Source organism: Sycon ciliatum, chromosome 1, assembly GCF_964019385.1.
Source record: "Sycon ciliatum chromosome 1, ocSycCili1.1, whole genome shotgun sequence".
Taxonomy (NCBI): Eukaryota; Metazoa; Porifera; class Calcarea; order Leucosolenida; family Sycettidae; genus Sycon; species Sycon ciliatum.
The window spans coordinates 64,789,292-64,807,094 of NC_088643.1; the positions used below are offsets into that span (position 1 = coordinate 64,789,292).

Here is a 17,803-nt window from a genome sequence, read left to right on the forward strand (position 1 = left end):
ATGTAGCCCTGCCCTCGGGCCTAGGCTAGGGGCCACGTGAGCCTCCCGTATCCAGGTATCGGCGTACTCAAGTAGTACAATCATGTAGGGTGTCAGCTACACATTTTTTGGGTGAGGCCATGCGCCAGCTGGCAGTGCAGTGGATATCAGCAACATGACTAAAATTATTAAATTTTACATTTGTAGTGTCTTGTTGTTACGTTCATGGGTAGATCTACAGTACATCAAGGCAAGACTAAAGCCAATAGGCAAGAGTTCGAGTACAGTCATACTCTTGGGAATACTGCGCTCGGAGTGCAAAATGGCAATGAAATACAATGCCGCGACAATGTATGCCGCGATATCTCGTCGCCTTGTCCTCATGTCCTTTAAAAAATCATTGATACAACACAGTGACATCTGCCGACTTAAATTGCCCCAAGTTACCTTTATATCTCACTTATAATATCGGCATTAACTCTCACTACATGTTTTTGTTTTTTTGTTTTTACATGCGTAGCCGTAGGTGTCAGTATCTCGTGACGTCTTACTTCTCATTCATTGTGCTCACTTCATCAATATCATTCTTTGCATCTACATGCATGTATGCGGCTTGGATTCAATTTTACACGACTAATAGTTTGGACTTGGATGAGAGCCAAAGATAAATTTATAGAAAAGAAAAAGGACCAAGGAACTACAAGTTATGCAATAATGTCCCCTAACACCACCAGTTACTAAACAATCACCTCATGCGATAACATTACACGACACTGGCCGACGGTACTGACGTTCTACAACTAACTGGCTAACAACTCTAGCCGCGGCATCTTGGATGCGCAGAGGAAGACTGAGAGAGATAGAGATGTGCAAAGTCCGAGTCATCTCGGTTTCATGTCATCGAGCTCGAGACATTCAGCTTCACTCGCTCATGATCATGAGGTCAGGGTACAGTTTGGTAGCATCACGAGTACATTAAACCTGTAAAATATGTACTCTTGGTAATAAGGGCACATGATCAGTACTGTCCCGGCCGCCTTTTAATTCCGCTGCTTGGAGAGGTGGGTCAGTCAACGGGTAGGAAGTTCAAACTTGATGCCACACGGTTGTTGATAGAGTCTGGCTGACCTAGTTCTCGTTACTGTCTTTCCTTTGTCAACCATTGCAGCACTGCTAATTGAAGCATCAAGCACTTGGGGTACAGTGTAGCACATGCAGTTTCACTTCCTATCTGTTACCGGCTGCAACTATCTGTTTATGTTTGTAGGAAGGAAACATACGCGGCTTAGCGAAAACTATCGATCCATGCCAGCTCTCGAAGATGGACAATGCCACATGATCAACATATCCTCAGATAATGGCAGATGAGGCCTGCTGCAGAACATATAATGGCTGTAGTGGCTTGGAGCGGCGGCGAATCCGCAGCTGAGTCACGATGGTTACGTTCAAGTCAATGTCGATACACCCCTGGGTACAAGCTTGACCTCTCCCTCTGCAACAACAGCGGCGGAGGCAATTTAGTGGGATCGGTTAGGGATCAGCCACGGTGGCCGGTGTACAGCAGTAGCAAGTCTGTTCATGTAAAGCGAATCCGCACCAGATAAAGCCGTTCCCCTTCCACGCTGCTGGACCACGCACTATGCCCCAGTGTAGCTGGATTTGACCTGTCTCAGCGCCAGTTGCAGTTGCTGGTACCGTGCATTTACCTGGACCTCCCACACTAGCTCACATCTGCATACGCTATGTGCAGCTTATCACCATCACACAATGGCATCATGAGACGCTATGTGCAGCTATGTACAGCTTACCAATATCACATAACTTCCATCGTCTAGCAAGGAAGCACCTCGTTCTCTGCACCAGTTTTACCTGATCGTTATGCCTGATCGCAGTGAACTTGCACCATGTCGGCTCTGAACTTCATCTGCAAAGCGCCGTAGGACATAGGACAACGCATGACAGATTGTTCTGCACGTAGATCACTTCATGGTGCATGGAAGGATTGCTTCTAGGTCTCACAAAACCTTTCAAAGGGCCTCTCTTAGATGTCAGTACTTGTCGATGAATATCAGTTATTGGAGATACCAGCAGGCATGTTGCTATACTAGCATGGCTACTTGCACGTGGAGGTTATGCGGCACAATTCCTAGTACTGTACTATTAGTACCAGTACTGACTGAACTGACTGGCCACACAGCTACAGGCCCGATACTTTTAAAGAGCATGCTCAAGTTGACATCATCATGCACTCAGTAACACGACCATAGATGACACCATAATCTGAGAGTTGCACCAGAGGAACAACTCATACTGGTTACAAGGGACAGTAGCTGATGATCATTCAATACCTGCAGTCTAATGATGGCCAACCTGCTCCTCTAAGCTTTCTAGCCGATTTGTTCATGATGGCAGCGGCCAGGGTTAAGTCAGTGTGGGAAATGTTCCACACCTGTGTCGTCTTTTAGCTAGAAGATCATCAAAGTGTATTACCACGTACGGCCGAATCTTCATGTGTGGTCTTGTCATCGCCTTTCCATGGGTACATTGTCCTGACGTGTGCTGTACTCGTCCTGAACTTAACTGTCAAGCTCACACCCAGCTGCTACTGTCCAGGAGCCTGACGACTGTGAGAGATTGTCGAATGCGGACCTATCACCAATCCGATGACGGGCTTGAAGCATATGCAACGTACCTTCACTCGAGCGGCAATACTGACGAATCTGTCACTACTGTCAGAGAGAATACGTCATACGGGAACACAGCCCGTCAGTTACTGCCTCAGTCACCAGCTTCTTCATATGACTTTCCAAACTGTAGCAGTGTAACTTCAACTAACTTGTGTAAGATGAAGACCAGTTAGTTGAATGCAGTGACTGCTGACGAAGGTTTCGTGGCTGAGCTCAGGCGAAATATGACATCTTCACCGCATGCTGAGTTGTGCACTGACTGTGTGCCTCTATGAGCCTGCAATGGCTGGCCTGCAAGGAATACTTGACAGGGGAGTCCAGTAGATCTTCTGCTAGGTCTACGACCAGTATTGTACTTAGTCAGGTACTAGTACTGTGCTACATGTACCAGGCTTGGAGACAAACGCAGGCAAGCCACATTCAACAGCATTGCAACTACATGACCATTGTGCACAATCATGTTTTTGTACTGGTGCTACCACAGCCACAGCCATCATCCAAGACAGAACACCCCAGCATTTTGACACTCGAGCTCCAGTGCTCTGGAGTCTGGTACTAGTGCAGTAGTGGTAGGTCTACTGCCGAGTACTGGAAGGCTAGGATTAGGTAAGCTGGAGACTGATGTCGCTGTCGACGTTAGTGATAATTATGCAGCAGCTTCGTGGTGATGCTGAACGCCACAACGCGGTCAACCAGACAGCAGCCAGAGCTGGATGTATCGATGGGCTTCAGTCTAGTTCAGATGGATGCAAGACTAGCATTTGCTTTGACTGCAACAACCGTAGCTTTGATAAAATCTAATGAGAGAAAATCTAATCTGGAGTAGGGCGGCTAGGCTGCAGAATTCTTGAGGCTTCTGGGTCTTGCTTCATTCTTTTCTCGACGATACTTTTGATAGACAACACGTAATGCTTCGGAGTAGCAGTCGGTCGGTGATTCAAGTTCTAGCACTCGACGCACTCGTCCATCACTACCTACTGGTACCTGCCAGAGTTTGCAAGTGACAGCAGCGTCGATCCACTTGTACGAGAAAATTGTCGATACTGAAGTGAATGTTCCGCAAAAGTTGTAGATGTAATCGAAGCGCAGGTAGATAGCCGGCGGTAGATCTACACGCTGCTCGTAAGTCGTAGCCTATGTGTGTCTTGTAGTGAATATCTACATGACTTGTACGTTGTAGTCTTGTGTTTCCATCGCGGTCTGTGTGACTTGTATCTAGTAAGTAGTAGTTCGCAACATCACACGTAACTGTAGGACATCTGTGAGGGGGGAAGCGGACACGGAACAGCCATTATTCACCGTGACCTCCGCGGCCAATCCAAGTCCGCAGGGTGTGTACGCTGTCGGCTCATTGTGGATTTGCCAGTCTGCTGAAGTCGTGGATGGTTTCTAGTTGCGCGGACACTCCTAGATCCTGCACAGGGAAGCTTACGAGCACACCACTGTCATCAGCTCCTACAAGTCCTAGTTTCTTCTCTCCTGCCTGTTGCGGAGTCGTGTCAGCAGACAACCAACGACCCGGATCGGGCCAGTGACATACAGTGTTGGATATTCTCGGAGCCAGGGCTCCTCCTCGGGAGGCGAAAGGTGCACACATTCTTCGCCCAGAGGCGACTGTTCAACGGGCTTGTTGTAGGCCATCGCACGACGCTCCAGGCTGCTCGGTAAGCAAGTTGATGATAGCGACTACATGTACTGTTGTGCTCTGTAGCTGGGTTCTTCATGGATGTCATTGAGAAAATATTTCTGTGGTCAGAGAGCCAAGGGCCGTGTCGAGGTAATGAAAGAGAAAATTAATTATTGCTTTGGCTTTGGGTTAGTGAATTTGTGTTTCGCGCGGAATGGGGAACGCTTCACCTGAAATTTGATGGACGTTCTGTGGCTGGTCCTCCTAACTTTGTTACGTTGCTTTGCTGGGAATGATCATGCGAATCCCTCTCAAGAAGGTGACGTGGAGAAGTGAAACAAACTTGTGACAAAGGGTGAATCTCACCCTGTGTAGTCTATTGACAGAGAGAGAGACAGCGAAATAAAACTTCCATAGCACGCGAGAGGAACACAGTTTTACCTAGCACTGCCTGAGAAGGGTACACATTTGACATTGGCAAGGAAATGGGAAGAAAAACAAGCAACAGCTGACCACGCGCTGTACGATTCAGCGCATATCTGGACAGTTCACGTGCCTGGCGCTTGCAGTGTAGTGTGCGGCGTTTTAGATAGATAAAAGAGTAGATAAGGGTAGCCAATGCAGCAGCATGCAGCACAAACTGGCTGTGTTCATATCAATCCAATCACATTATTTTTTAATTTCTGAGAGCACACCCAGTACTTGACCGTGTCCAGTACTGTAGCAACAGAGCCAGTGGCTTCAGCGGTTGTGCAGTTGCCATTACTAGGACTTAGGCCAGGCCACTGCAACTGCAGCAGACACTGGCACAGTTGTTGCGGCCTTTCCACTTTCAGCCGGGCTAGGGCTGTATGTTGCACTGAACTGCAGTGATCTGTCACTTAGATCTATACGTGGCAAGCTTGAAATCTTCTGCAGGAGTGGTGTAGTGTAGTACTAGTAGTCGACAGATGATTGTGTAGCGTGACTGTAAATATCTGAAATGCCTTGCATCTCTGGTATGCCTTGATTGTATTCCCATGCCTTGTGCCGGATCCAGATGTCCCTATGGTGCAGGTGTATTCCTTACCTGCTAGATACTAATTAGGCTAATCAGTGTGTGCTGTTTGAATACAGTCAGGCATTTTTAATCTGTGTACTAGGTACCATGCTGCACATGGGCACTATTTTACTGGCTGTGAGTGTGAGTTCAGCCAGCACTTCACTGCAATGTACATGTATGTCAGGCAAAATTTCTCATGCTGTTTGACTGCTGACTGCCGACTGCATAGTTGAAGGTTTTGTGTTGTTTTGTTACCAAACGTACAATGTACTTCAAGCATGTTCATGTTCATGTTCATGTATGTCTCTGTGTACACAATAGTATGGTACGTTACCACAATGGTCAACGCTACTCTGAATACCCTTGTCCCACTGTTGTATGGTATACTATGACACTCTGTGACGCCGCATCGTAGTACCAATGACGCCGTGCGGACGTTAGAGCGATGCTGATGCCAAAGACACTAGATTAGACATGAAGTGGGGACGTACATGACAGCACGTGTAACGTGTTCAACTGTTGGGATGATCGACATGTAAAGTCAGACTACAGAAAGTTGTGACTAGATTGTGAGATGCCGAAGAAAGAAGGGAGTTCGGGTTTTATGGGATAAAGACTCCCCGCAGAAAGAGTATAATCGAAGAGTATGTTAAGAAGCGTGTTGTTTGCCGTAGTTATCTGTGCCGTGTGCTGTTTGGCAGGAGTGTTAGGATGCAAACACAGCTTAGGAAAGATGAGCAAAGACTAACCTGTTGCCTTTCTACAATAGCGTGTGTGAGGAGTGCCGTAACATCAGAAATGGTGTTGCAATGCGTGTTTTAACTACGGTAATGTTAGCCGGACACTAAACTGATGCGAGGCAGGTAGTATGAGAGTCAGGTGAAACGGTGCTCATGAAGATAGAGAGGAAAGCGGAATGCGAAAGCAAAACGTGTACATACATGCAAGCATGCAGTGCGCGGCACACGTAATGCCATGCGCGGCACACGTAATGCCATGCGCCGCTTTGGTTCAAGAGGTGCACGGCCGTGCAGTACGAGTCAACTGACTGTTGATGTAGCTACAATGTAGTGAAGCCGGTGAAGAGCCCGGCGATGTTTTAGTACTCCGTTAGCAAACTGTCTGTGCTATCCTAACAGTTACAGGTGCTTGCGCCGGTGCCCTTCAAGGGCCTCCCCGGGAAAATTTTCAAAAAATGAAGCAAAATCCTGCAATTCGAGCGAAAAAGGGGGGTTCCGGGCACCCAGGAACCCATACGGGGCACGTGCCTGAGTTATGTGTCTCTGTGTCCATGCCAGCACAGTCACGGATAAGAAGGCCATCTGCTATGAGGTATGTCGGCTGATTCTCGCGCTTGAATCACTGACCTGGTCACAGCAGCCTGCTTGCCTGCCAGCGATATTGCCATGCTGAAGTGGGTGAAAAACCGCCGCAAGTCCTCGCCGGATGACGGAGCTGGTCAGAGAGCAAGGCGTCTGAACGCACTGTACGATGCCCACGAGCAGACGAAGTCTGCTGAAGGAAGATACGAGTTGGTAAGCCCGCGCAAGCATGTACACCTAGTTAAAATAAATTGAGCGCATTAAAACCCTCTCACATCATCCCTCTTTTTTACATGTTGCGTTGCATTAGGTACCCCAATATTTTGTATTCTCGATCTAGGAAGACTCCAGAACACTGCAAATCCAAGTGCAAATCCGAGGATTTGCAGTACTGCCGGTGAGATTGGAAGGGTCCGTTCAAGTTCTGTTCCCTACTGAGATGAAGCTGAAAGAAGCCTCAAGGCATCTACAGGAAGAGAACAGAGCTTGCAGTAGGCTGCGAGGGATGTGGGCTGATTGAGTTGAGCTACTCCATACAGATTTACGCTGTGCTTATAGATGTAGATGCATGGGTTATTGTCAGCACTCCGCTTTCCCAATCAATTGAATGCTGCATGTCGTATGCATCTATTTTATGATCACAGGGCCTGAAGCGTTCCGATACAGCATGGGACATCAGCATGGGTTCCGGCCAGAGTCCAGCGTCGGATTATCACGATGGGTCGCTGGATGAGGCCATGGAGCACGTAGCGTCCGTCTCTGTTTGCAGTAGCGACCAGAGTACGGAGAACAGCGGGGAGCTTCTCGACTCGTGGCTTGAGTTTCCCTCGGACAACCTAGTCATTGGGCAAATTCTGCACGAGGGCAATTTCACGTGCATCATGAAGGCCGAGGGAGAGGGCATCAACGGTGTCGACGACTCCCAAGTGGTGTGCGTGAAAATGCTCAAAGGTAAGGGAAGGAGCACACGCGCAGTAGGCTGTTGAGACATCGGGATGGCCACGGCTGACTGCATGTGTTGTTGCATCAGTGTGCTTCTTCCAGGTAGAAGCAGTTCTAATGCAGATTACGTGTCATGCAATGCAGACTACTACCGTAGAATCCCGCGGATAAGCCCACCCGCGTATAAGCCCATGCCCGCGCATAAGCCCAGGGTTTGTTCGAACATCACAAAGCTTCATAGTACAAGCCCATGGGCCTAGGTCATACCGAGAGTCCATAAATTATGGACTCTTGGCCATACCATGTACGTAGTACATGCACATTTGAGAGGTTAAGTTACACGTTTTTTGCCCTTTTTCAAAACGCGGTGCAAATCTCACGTTACGTGTAATTTTTAGAGGTTAAGTTACACGTGCGACGTGACGTGAAATTTTGCCTGGCAGGATTCGGGTTTAGTTCGCACAAATGTCAAATCTTCCAACAAACTCGATAAAACTCGATACAATTCCGGAAACTCACACAAATTCGGCCGGAATAACCAAGCGAAACTTCCAAAAACTCACGTCATGAACTTACGTGCGGGACAGTCAACTCACGTGCTCACTTGAAAGGAAGTGAGGACATTAGATCATTTTCTACAGAACTTTTGCACGCTCTAAATGACGACAAATTGACTATATCCCTATATCCCCTCCTTTTTGAAAATGTATTTCACCAACAATATAAGGCTTGGAATTTTTTAAACATGAATATCGACGGACTTGCCCCTTCTGTTCATGCATTGACCTGCTCTAGTAATGGTTCATGAATCCGCCCAGTCCACATTCCTTCTCCGTTTCTCTCTAGTAATGGTTCATGAATCCGCCCAGTCCACATTCCTTCTCCGTTTCTCTCAGTTTTCCTTTCCGGCCTTTCAGTTGCATCTTCCTCTCTGCTCTGTTTTATTTTCTCTTTTCGTTCGTCCCTCTTGATATTTGTACTTTGTACTGTTGAGGCAACGAACTGAAATAATAAAAAACAAACAAACAAACAAACGTAAAACACGTCAAATTTTACGTGAGTTTTTTCACTTTTTGACGTAAAAGTTTACGGACGTAAGACTTTTACGTGAAACTTAACCTCTCTATTATCGTTTGTTTTCGTACATTTCAGCTCAATCATCGGTTGTTTTTGTTTGCACAGTGGTTTTCAGCAATGTACTTCTCACTTCCTTGATACTTTTCAATAGCACAACTTGGTGTCGGCGTATAAGCCCATGCCCGCGTATAAGCCCATGTTCTCGTATAAGCCCACCGAAATGTCCTTGTGAAACAGATAAGCCCATGGGCTTATCCGCGGGATTCTACGGTATGTGTTTTAGCATACATGTATGTGTTTGCAGATCGGTAAACCATTATTTTCACCCGTGACACACATTGTACAAAAGACTCACAAAAAAAGCTCCCTGTGTGTTTCTTCCTGTCTTTCTTGTCAGATGGTGTGCATAGACGCTACACAAAACTACTCCGGTGTGAGCTCGAGCTAGTCAAGGACATTGGGCCACATCCGAACATAGTCAGCATCGTCGGCTCGTGCATGCTGCGCTGTAAGTCATTTCTCTTAAATATGGCACTACACATTTTTAAATAATGATAATACCTTTTAGAGTCTGCCCCACTTGACATAATATGTTATACAACACCTCCCTTCTGTGTGCACTCTGTCACAGAGTCTCAGTTGCATCAACAACAGCTAAAATGTTGCCAATATTTTGCCCACTGGGCTCCATCAGGCCACTACTTGCGAGGAAGCCGAGGCAAACACCAACTACAAATACAAATAGATTTGAAATAATACAAAGCGTTCCCTACTCTTTCAAAGATAGCCTCCACTTTGTGCGGGTCAGTTAATTCACATGACACTTATGCCTCCTTACCCGGTCACTGGTATTCTGCTCTGACTTCTCACACCCTTCCCAACCAATGACACACTCAGTAACATAAACAGTTATAGGAATCTCGAATATTCTGCGAGAGAGCTTTTGTTCCCGCATTCCTGAAAGCTCTCCGACGTGTGTATTGTGCGCTGGAGGTCAAGTATGATCACAGCTCGTTTCACCCTCATCATGTATGCCAGTTTGTATTGTTGGTTGTTTCTAGCTCATCATGTATGCCACGGTTTGTACTGCTGGTTGTTTCTAGCTCATCATGTATGCCAGTTTGTATCGTTGGTTGTTTCTAGCTCATCATGTATGCCAGTTTGTACCGTTGGTTGTTTCTAGCTCATCATGTATGCCAGTTTGTACCGTTGGTTGTTTCTAGCTCCACCATGCTTAGTCATGGAATATTTACCAAACGGAAGTCTTCTACGCTACATGAGGACAAGTCGAGGGGCAATACCTAATCTGGATGATGATGTCCCACCTCTAACGGGAGGACAGCTTCTGACCTTTGCCACCCTGGTAAGACATGATGCATAGAAAAGGAGGGACTTTATGTGAAATTGTGCCGACAGAAAAATAATGTTATTGTGGCCATTGCAACAATTGAAGTCAACTCAAGGAGTATTCTGTACTTCACTTGGTGCACTGAGTTGTAAATTGGGGAATACTATGCCATTCTATCATATGCTTCCATCGATAACTCTGAGGATGGTGTTATTATAGTCAAAGGGTTTGCAAGCTTCAGTATGCAAAGTTCCCTTCCTGAAGCAGTCTGGCATTGCAACACAATGCTCCTTTCTCTAAACTACACCGAGCAGTAATGATGACTCCCACGTTAGGATTCTTCGTGGTCCTCATTTCCCATCAGAAATGCACTTTCTCTTAGTATTATCTGACTCTTCTTGCTAATCTCTCTCGCACACACACTCTCTCTCTCTCTCTCTCTCTCTCTGTCTCTCTCTCTTTCTCTTTCTTTCTTTCTTTCTCTCTCCCTCCCCCTCCCCTATCCCCCTCTCTACTCTTTCCCTGTGTTTGTTGCTTATTTCTGTTTTACGGCTCGTCCGTCTCACTGCTGTTTCCCGGATCATTCTGACTTTCTAATGACTTGGTTAGATTGCAAAAGGTATGGCGTATCTTGAAAGCACGGACACGGTGCATAGGGACGTAGCTGCACGCAATGTGTTCCTCACACTGGACCTGATACCTAAGATCGGCAACTTCAACAGCTGTGTGGAGGGCCGCCTGGCACTCAAGTATAACAGAGGAGAGGAACCGAAGTTCTTGCTCAATCGAAAGGTACCGTCTTTCTAGAGCTAATGGCGATGATCATAATTGCTCAGAGTAAAATAGAAGTACATTGCGGTTGGCTTGGCACAGCTGTATGTTGTTTGACAACACGTGCATGGATGACGTGTGGACCGTTGGTGTGACATCACATGCATGCAAGGGTGCCGATTGGATTTTTCTCCAAAGATTGTGATCCATACATAACCCGTTGGGTACTCCAAATTGTAATAGTATGCATATCCTGTGCTGTTGGTAGGTATTCTGATCTAGATAGAAAGACAGTATTTCTGTGCCCGGCGTGGTGTGTGGGACTGTGGGCATTTGACCAGTTCCTATGCTCTGTCCAAAGCACATTCCTGGCATAGAGTGCGTCAAGACCCCCAGCTCATGCATGTATGCATTAGGTTCAGACTGACTGTAAAGTCACTAGAGGGCTGTTCGATCATCACCAGGATTAATCATCGCCACACTCCTTGTTATTCTGTACCTACAGAAACAAGTAACGGAAAAGTGGAATTCGCTGGAAACTCTGACGACGCATAACCACACGTCAGCATCAGATGTGTAAGCTATTCTATCCTACTCAGCACTGTACTGCTGCGCAGAATATACATTTTACAAGCATCATGCACAATGCTCGTGTCCTGATTGTGAAAGATGTGACCATAATATTCAAGTGACAACAGCATACTGATATTCAAAGGGGACCATGGCACCTAGGATGGTTGGCTAAGGGATGAGTCTGATACAGACCTCGGTCGGAAACACTCAGCGATGAAAAGTATCAGAAGCATGAGCAAACATGTTCTTGCCTATTGGCCATAGACATGTGAACCAAGGGAAGCACTCCACCATTTCGTGTTCACAATTATCAACAAAACTTGTTTGTTGGCGTGGTACTTTGAAGACGTGTTTTCTTCTTCCTTTCCTTCAGTGCCTTACTCTCCCATTCTCCTCCCCCCCCCCCCCCCCTAGCCTCTGATCACATACGGCAGAGGAAATGTCTTTGGCAAGGACATAACCCTGTTCTGGGTGTCTTTTCTGGCTGTGTTTAAATATAACGTTATGCGATAAAAAAAGCAGTGAAAATATTCATGGAAACGTCTGATATTTTTTTCGAGGAAGAGTCCGAAGCAAGTTCCTGTCCTCTGACGTGGTCCACGTAAACATGTTTTCCGTGCTGATAGCCGACGAGTCTTTTCCTCTGCTACAGCGGTCGTGTGCCGCTAAGTTATGCTGCTGCATAATTTGCGGTATATGCCCGAATCAGTTCCCATCTTGAGCTATGCATTGGGTACTGGTACCCTGATATTGAATAATATAATATTATTTCTTATCCATTCATTGCATGTGCATGGGATGTGCAGTCAATCAAATATGCGCAGGCGTGTTTGCACCGGCCGTAACAGCCAATACCGCTATGCCTAATACCATGCAGCTGTTATGCTTGCCTGTGTATGTGCAGATGGTCTTTTGGAGTTCTGTTATGGGAGATCATAACCATGGGTAGGTTTGTAGGTTTGTATGTAAGGCACACACTTCAGTTTACATCAAATACATCAATAGTAGTACTAGTAGTACTAGACTGTGCATTACGGGGTGGCAGGTGTGTGTGTGGGGGGGGGGGGGAGGGTGCCATGAATATCTCGATTCTGTAGTCGGGACAAAGTGAACTTCCGGCTCCTGCCTGCGTATACGCTACAGCTAGTCTAGCCCTGCAGACATGTTGAGCTGTGCACATCAACACCGTGTGGAATTGCTGGTCTATACAGGACAGGTTGGATTTCACTTGGGCCACACTGCAGTACATGCACATGTCACAGTACTATATTGGCACTCGGTTGATTGAGGTTTATGTACACACTGCCCCGGGGCAGCGGTTGCCAGGCTGTATAGCTGTATTGAATACGGTGTCAGTTCATGTACAATAATACTTCACACCCGCATTCCGGCTTGTTGTTGTGCCAGCTCAGAAGTCACTGAGATTCCCCTGTGCCCAGTGTTCCAACCTGCGTGTGTCTTGCAAACCGTTGTCTTCCTATACAGGTGGAGCTCCATACAGTGGAATAAGGCCGGACAACATGCTGCTGTATCTAAAGGCAGGAAAGCGCATGGAGCAGCCACATCACTGCTCTGAACAACTGTAAGCAGCAAAATTAATAATGCTAGCTGATGGGGTTGGGTAGGATATCACATTGTTTTGTTTGTTTGTATTCTTTATTTAGAGTGGGAAGTCCAAAACAGGCCCTAGCCTAATAACAATGGGCCCACTAGTGGGGGAATGCTGTATACTCTGTGCATAAGATTCACATACGATCACTTCTTTGTATTCTCTCCGGCTGCTGGTCTGATTTCAATCTGAAGACATCTTCTAGTGATTTCAGAGAGTTATTGGTCATGGTGAGGTTCCGCTGGTGAGAAACGCACCTAAATCCATTTCGAAAACGTAGAGTGCCGCCTCAATATTGAAAGGAAGATCTTGATTTTTGTATCTGCAGTGGTGGCCGAGTGGTTAAGGCGATTGACTCGAAATCAATTGGGCTCTGCCCGCACAGGTTCGAATCCTGTTCACTGCGAATGTCACCTATTTTTTTTCTTTATACATGAATGTCTAGTAGAGAAAATAGACACATGGAATGAAGCAATCAAAGGTATATCAGTGGCATTCGTAGTTAACCTATTGTGTCTCAATAAGGGGAAATGCAAGAGAGCCATACTACCTCACGTCCACCATGTCTCCTATAACTTTTCACCAATGACCGTGTGTCTCACTGAAATCACTTTCTTGCTCGCTATTCCTGTCGTGATGCGTGATAGGTTTGGTCTTGTGCTGGGTTGCTGGGAGGCGATGCCAGCATGGAGACCTAGATTCAGCCAGTTGGTAGACGGACTACAGCTGCTTGCCATACAACCAGAGGTCAGTACGAGTAATACTGTTACGGTACAGCACAGCACGCTGAGATCCCGGGCTGACGTGTATGCATGCCTTTACGCTATGCCAGGGCTCATGGATGGTTGCAGAGCTGATGGTGCGTAGCATGAACAGCTCTGCAATGTGCCAGGGTGCCTCTTTTGCAGTGCGGTGCCACCCTATTGCGTTACAATTCCAGACTGATTATGATCATGGGTACAATCATGCTTGCTGCCGGGTATTTGTACTCATTCGACATGCAAGTTTGTTTTTCTTGGAACAGAAACAGGGTACTAGCATGAAAGCAGGAAGGTCATGTCACATGATGTGCTCTCGTACCCGGACTTGAATAAAACTATAATACCTGTAGCTTCAAGTAACTAGTTACACACATGTGAGCTAGTCTGCCGGCTGAGCACGAATGACACAGAATACATGTATTTGTACATTTTCTACTCGTCCCGGCGTCGCACAGACACTGTGGGTTGGTCTAAGACCTTGATTGAGAAGCTAGAGATGCCAGGTCCAAGACCTGCTCAGAAACACACATGGGTTTTCCGACAGTGCTGCTGCTCGCAGTCAATTGGGAACTTGTGGCATGGCACAATGGTATCACGGATGCAGAAAAATGAGATTTCGGCGTTTAAACATTGTTGGTGGATCTGGTTTATCAACCCACCATTTAGGAACCGCATCTTATGCTTGAGTCATGGGTTGGTGGTAACGTCCCATGGAATTGAAAGGGTAATCCTTTACTTATCCAATGTGCAAGCATATAGCATGTATTACAATGCTTGCTGTTTTTGCCAAGATGGGCTGCATTTACAATTGTGTCTTTTACCGGCCGGCCCGGTTTTTGGCGTGCACTGTGGAGTCGCATGCCTATGCCGAAAGAAAGTGTGGGGTGGAGAACAGAGGAATGCACACACATACCAGCAAGCTGCTGTCCAATACAGTCACACCTTCATATCACCTTATTTGAACTTCGCTGCCAAAAAACTTAGACAATGTAGTGTATCAGGGTACAAGTAGTTGATCTGAAGCTCTTCCCCTTCTGTACCACATGTCTCAATATCTCTGATAATGACAGCGCCTGGGACTTGGTATCCGCATTCACTTGATCATCAAAGTCTTCAAGGGCTTAATTCCTTTTTTTAAATGCATTCTTGCCTCTTGAGAACACTCCACTGTCTTGTCTTAGTCTCACTTGAGCCGGGCAGTTGAGAGAATTGACCATGATCTCCTGATGTCGGTGTCTTACAAACACTAACTTTGAGCCAGGCAGTTGGGAGAATTGACCATGATCTCCTGATGTTGGCGTCTTACAAACACTTACCTTGAGCATTGTGAGTAGTTTTTGCATGTCTAGTCCCTCCCCATGGTCTCTTGCCGAAACTTTAACTGCAAAGTGCTATCCGGGATGACATGATCATTGTTCAAGTACATGGAGAAACCCTGCTGCAGCGCATGCCAGCAGACTCTGAACAGAACAGGTTTCCCTCACCATGGTCTTTTGAGTAGACTCTGAACAGAACAGGTTTCCCTCCCCATGGTCTTGTGAGTAGACTCAGAACATAACAGGTTTCACTTTTTTTACTGACCAAATGCTTCGGGTAGGCTTTTGAGATGCGTCACCAGTTACAGCTTGAACAGGGTGGAAGACTGGCGGAGAAGGGGAGAAGAAGAGAAAGAGCAGTGCGAGTGCCCGTGGATTCGGAACGCACTGCCGGGAGAAGGCGGCAGTTGCCAGAAACGGGCTAACAGACCGGTAACGGGAGACCTGATCGTCTGGTCACCGGGATTCCGGAAATTGAGGGGATGGATTCTGCACTGGCAGTGCATAATCCATGTGCGCCACACATGCCCATCTAGAACATAGCAAGCTTCTTTGAAAGTTTTAGAGATGCCTCATTGCCTCTTAGTGATTATCACCCTGTACACAGGAAGAGACGTACTCTACATACGCAGGAGTGGATGTTGCTGGTATTCTGAGTTCTTTCACAATCACCAGGCAACTGATAATGCAAAGACAACACTTTAAAAGTCATATGCACTCTTGATGATATTGCCAACCGGGAGCTGTTCTATTTTTTCTGCCTTGAACCGCCATGGTCATGGTCATGGTCACGAAGCTTGGTGCAAGGCCGCTGTGAAGTGGAGAGTGGCCCTGTTGCCACCGATTCCTGAACCTTTCAAAGTGTGTATTCTGCTCTTGTGTTTGTCCGTGCCCCCCCCCCCCCCCTGCACAGGACCATCTTGACTTGGGTGTGTACGACGGATCACTCTACTCCAAGTTTGATGCAGAGTACCAGGAATCTCAGCTGCTATAGAGAGAACTTGTGACTGGAAGTTTTACTGTAGGTCAGCAACCCCTTGGAGTACTGGCTGCCACAACCAGTCACAAAGTCAGCGACGCCACTTCAGCAGTATGAACTTGAATTGCCTCAATTGTAGATTTTCTGACCTTGTCATACTTGTCAATTACCCATATTGCATTTCCTCTTCTTGTGGCCAAGGTGAAGCTGTCAATGCGCCACTATTACTTTGAACAGAATTCATTGTCGTATCATGCAGTTGAGAATATTTCTAACTTTTAAATATTTGAATTTTTGACCCTGCATATGAGAACAATTATCATAGAAAAGTATTCTGACAAGATTTTACGTGTTGACTCTCCAACCTTAGACGTTCTCGGGAACTGTGATGATTTCGTTTAACCAGAATGCTATTGATACTGTGACTTCAGTCACTGATTCTTGCCTTGCATATGAACATGCACATCGTGCTTTGCCGTCATGAAACAAACTACTATACGATCATGTTACGTTGAGAAGAGTGTGCCGTAACTGGCACATGCAATGAATGGACATTTCTGTTAGGTTTGTGAGTGTGCCACCGGTGCACAGAACCAGCTAGCCTGACCTCTACATGTATGTGCAGCCAGTGAAAGCCACAATCATTAGTCATATTGATATCACCAGTGTTGTTTGGATGCAATCATGAAAAAAGGCGAATGCAGATACCCAATTCAGTCCACGGCTTGGTCAAGTGCCGGATCTTCACACAAACTACCACTGCTGCTACTGGAGAAATCTAACCTGCATCTCAGATTTTGGAACGGTCAACATTAACAATCTATTTAAAGCACTACATTTTTCACCACACATTTACCCCTCTCCTCTGAAAATAGCTGCCCAGAGGAGTACACAGCAATCTTTTGCTACTAACGTTAGTACTAGTATTATGCAGTAGTGTTCGTTCAGGGGCTATCATCAGGGACCGGGGCTAAGGAGAAATTTAAAAAATTGTTTTCAAAAGTACGTATTGTATTCATGAGTTTGAGGGAAAGGTGCAAACGGGGAAAATCGGAAGAAAAAATCGACTGTTACCACTAGGACTCGAACCACGGGGACCCTCGCTTGGCTGTTCAACGTTTCCCCCACACGGCCGGCTCCAGACTTCGAAACGCACACTCAGTCCTGTGAATCCACACAGGCGCTAGGCTCGTGGGACGCAGCACTCGAGTATACAAGAACATACCTATGCCAACGGCTAAAGACTATACACGAGGAGCCTCATCGAACGGGTCGAGGACGCCGTGAAACGGATGAGATTTTTTTTTGAAACGGATGAGATGGAAGGCTTTCTTCTTCCTCAACGGCAGCGACAGCCGCGGCGTACCGGAAGAGAACACAAACAAGTTCGGTTTCAAAACGAAGAATTGCCCACCTCAGATACCGGAGATGAAGTCGTTTGAAGATGACCTGGAGAAGATGATCGAAACGCTGAAATTCCGGAAGGTGGCAGATGACTTTCAGCTCAGAGAGGATATTCGGAAAATTAAAGGGGAAGTTAAAGGGGAAGTTAAGGCAAAAATTAAAATAATTTCACCAGTTGTAGTCTTCGGGGTGCTGAGTCGAATGGTCGTGGTCCGAGGAAGCTGAGACGCTCCCTTCCTACTTGAATCCCAATCGAACTCGCGCACTTCCACCGAAACTGGGTGACTGCGCCCTACTAGATGGGGATTTGTATGCAAAATGTCACTAAAAGCGCCATTTCGTTCTTATAAAAGCACGGATGACCGC

The 17,803-nt window shown here is 46.5% G+C and overlaps 1 protein-coding gene and 1 non-coding gene across 3 annotated transcripts; both read left to right on the forward strand.

Annotated features, from left to right (window-relative positions):
- The first annotated feature begins 3,374 nt into the window (after positions 1–3,374).
- Positions 3,375–16,581, forward strand: LOC135804866 (fibroblast growth factor receptor 4-like). 2 transcript variants are annotated; one of them, XM_065318836.1, is made up of 11 exons: positions 3,375–4,330; positions 6,634–6,870; positions 7,302–7,608; positions 9,074–9,184; positions 9,900–10,039; positions 10,634–10,816; positions 11,301–11,371; positions 12,273–12,313; positions 12,854–12,950; positions 13,625–13,724; positions 15,968–16,581. In XM_065318836.1, the coding sequence occupies exons 2-11, from the start codon at positions 6,742–6,744 to the stop codon at positions 16,046–16,048; spliced, it is 1,260 nt and encodes a 419-aa protein (XP_065174908.1). In that variant the 5' UTR covers positions 3,375–4,330; positions 6,634–6,741; the 3' UTR covers positions 16,049–16,581. The 2 variants fall into 2 exon arrangements, with proteins under 2 accessions (XP_065174908.1, XP_065174909.1); XM_065318837.1 differs by having other exon boundaries at positions 6,639–6,870.
- Positions 13,302–13,383, forward strand: Trnas-cga (transfer RNA serine (anticodon CGA)). Its single transcript has one exon. It is a non-coding gene; the product is annotated as a tRNA-Ser (tRNA).
- Positions 16,582–17,803: the final 1,222 nt, after the last annotated feature.

Bases quoted from the DNA above. Each gene is read 5' to 3' on its own strand.
- LOC135804866 (XM_065318836.1), top strand. From the start codon at position 6,742: ATGCTGAAGTGGGTGAAAAACCGCCGCAAGTCCTCGCCGGATGACGGA. The intron at 10,040-10,633 runs GTAAGACATGAT...TGACTTGGTTAG, and splicing joins TTCTGACCTTTGCCACCCTG to ATTGCAAAAGGTATGGCGTA. The intron at 10,817-11,300 runs GTACCGTCTTTC...CTGTACCTACAG, and splicing joins AGTTCTTGCTCAATCGAAAG to AAACAAGTAACGGAAAAGTG.